The 709-nt window shown below is 66.9% G+C and overlaps 1 protein-coding gene across 1 annotated transcript in view; it reads left to right on the forward strand.

The window, feature by feature from the left end:
• EFCAB6 (EF-hand calcium binding domain 6) overlaps positions 1 to 709 on the forward strand; it is a 127605-nt gene that overhangs the window by 57965 nt on the left and 68931 nt on the right. The window contains exon 12 of the mRNA XM_012735104.1: positions 144 to 311. Coding sequence (XP_012590558.1) covers positions 144 to 311 — 168 coding nt within the window. The remainder of the gene's footprint in view (positions 1 to 143; positions 312 to 709) is intronic.

Consider the following 709-nt stretch of genomic DNA (forward strand, 5'->3'; position numbering starts at 1 on the left):
CGGGGCCGCGTCGTGCAGGGAGCGGCCGGGAGGTGCTAGCGCTGGGCGTCCACTCCGCGCTCCGGCCGGCCGGCGCGTCTCCTTTGCTGACGCCGACGGCGCTGACCCTTCTCTCGGAAATGCCCCCTGTGCCCTCCTGCCAGAAACCCACGGGCCAGCTCTCGGGGGAGGAGCTGCGGCACATCCTCACCTGCTCGGGCATGAACATCAGCGACGCGGAATTCAAGGCGCTGATGCGGCAGCTGGACCCCGAGGACACCAGGCGGGTGGACGTCGGCGCGCTCATCCAACTGCTCGAAGGGGACCCCAAGGTGAGCTGGGGGCGGCAGGAGACGCCAGCGCCCCGTGCAGTGGCGCCCCGGAGCGACACCTCCCTCTGTTAACCGGCCCCTTTTCCGCCTCGGCCAAGGTCCACTTTCCGGGAGGGTCAGCGTTTGCGTCGTGGGGCTGTAACTTGTAGCTTCCCCGCCTCGCTGCGCGGCCACGACGTGCCACGGGCCACTGTCAGAGATGCTTCTCTAGCCGTCACACCTCGGCTCTTAAAGAACTTTTAGAAATCAGGTGCGCTCCCAACGCTGCTCCGTCCGCAGCGGCAGAACCGGAGCGTTTGGGGTTCCCGTGCGGGACCCGTCGGCCGTGACTGCTGAGCCCGGGGGGGCCCACACCAGCCCCACTAGAAAACACGCAAATTCTTAATGAAGACGATAGA

Source organism: Condylura cristata, unplaced genomic scaffold (genome assembly GCF_000260355.1).
Source record: "Condylura cristata isolate star-nosed mole 26May11 unplaced genomic scaffold, ConCri1.0 scaffold00004, whole genome shotgun sequence".
Taxonomy (NCBI): Eukaryota; Metazoa; Chordata; class Mammalia; order Eulipotyphla; family Talpidae; genus Condylura; species Condylura cristata.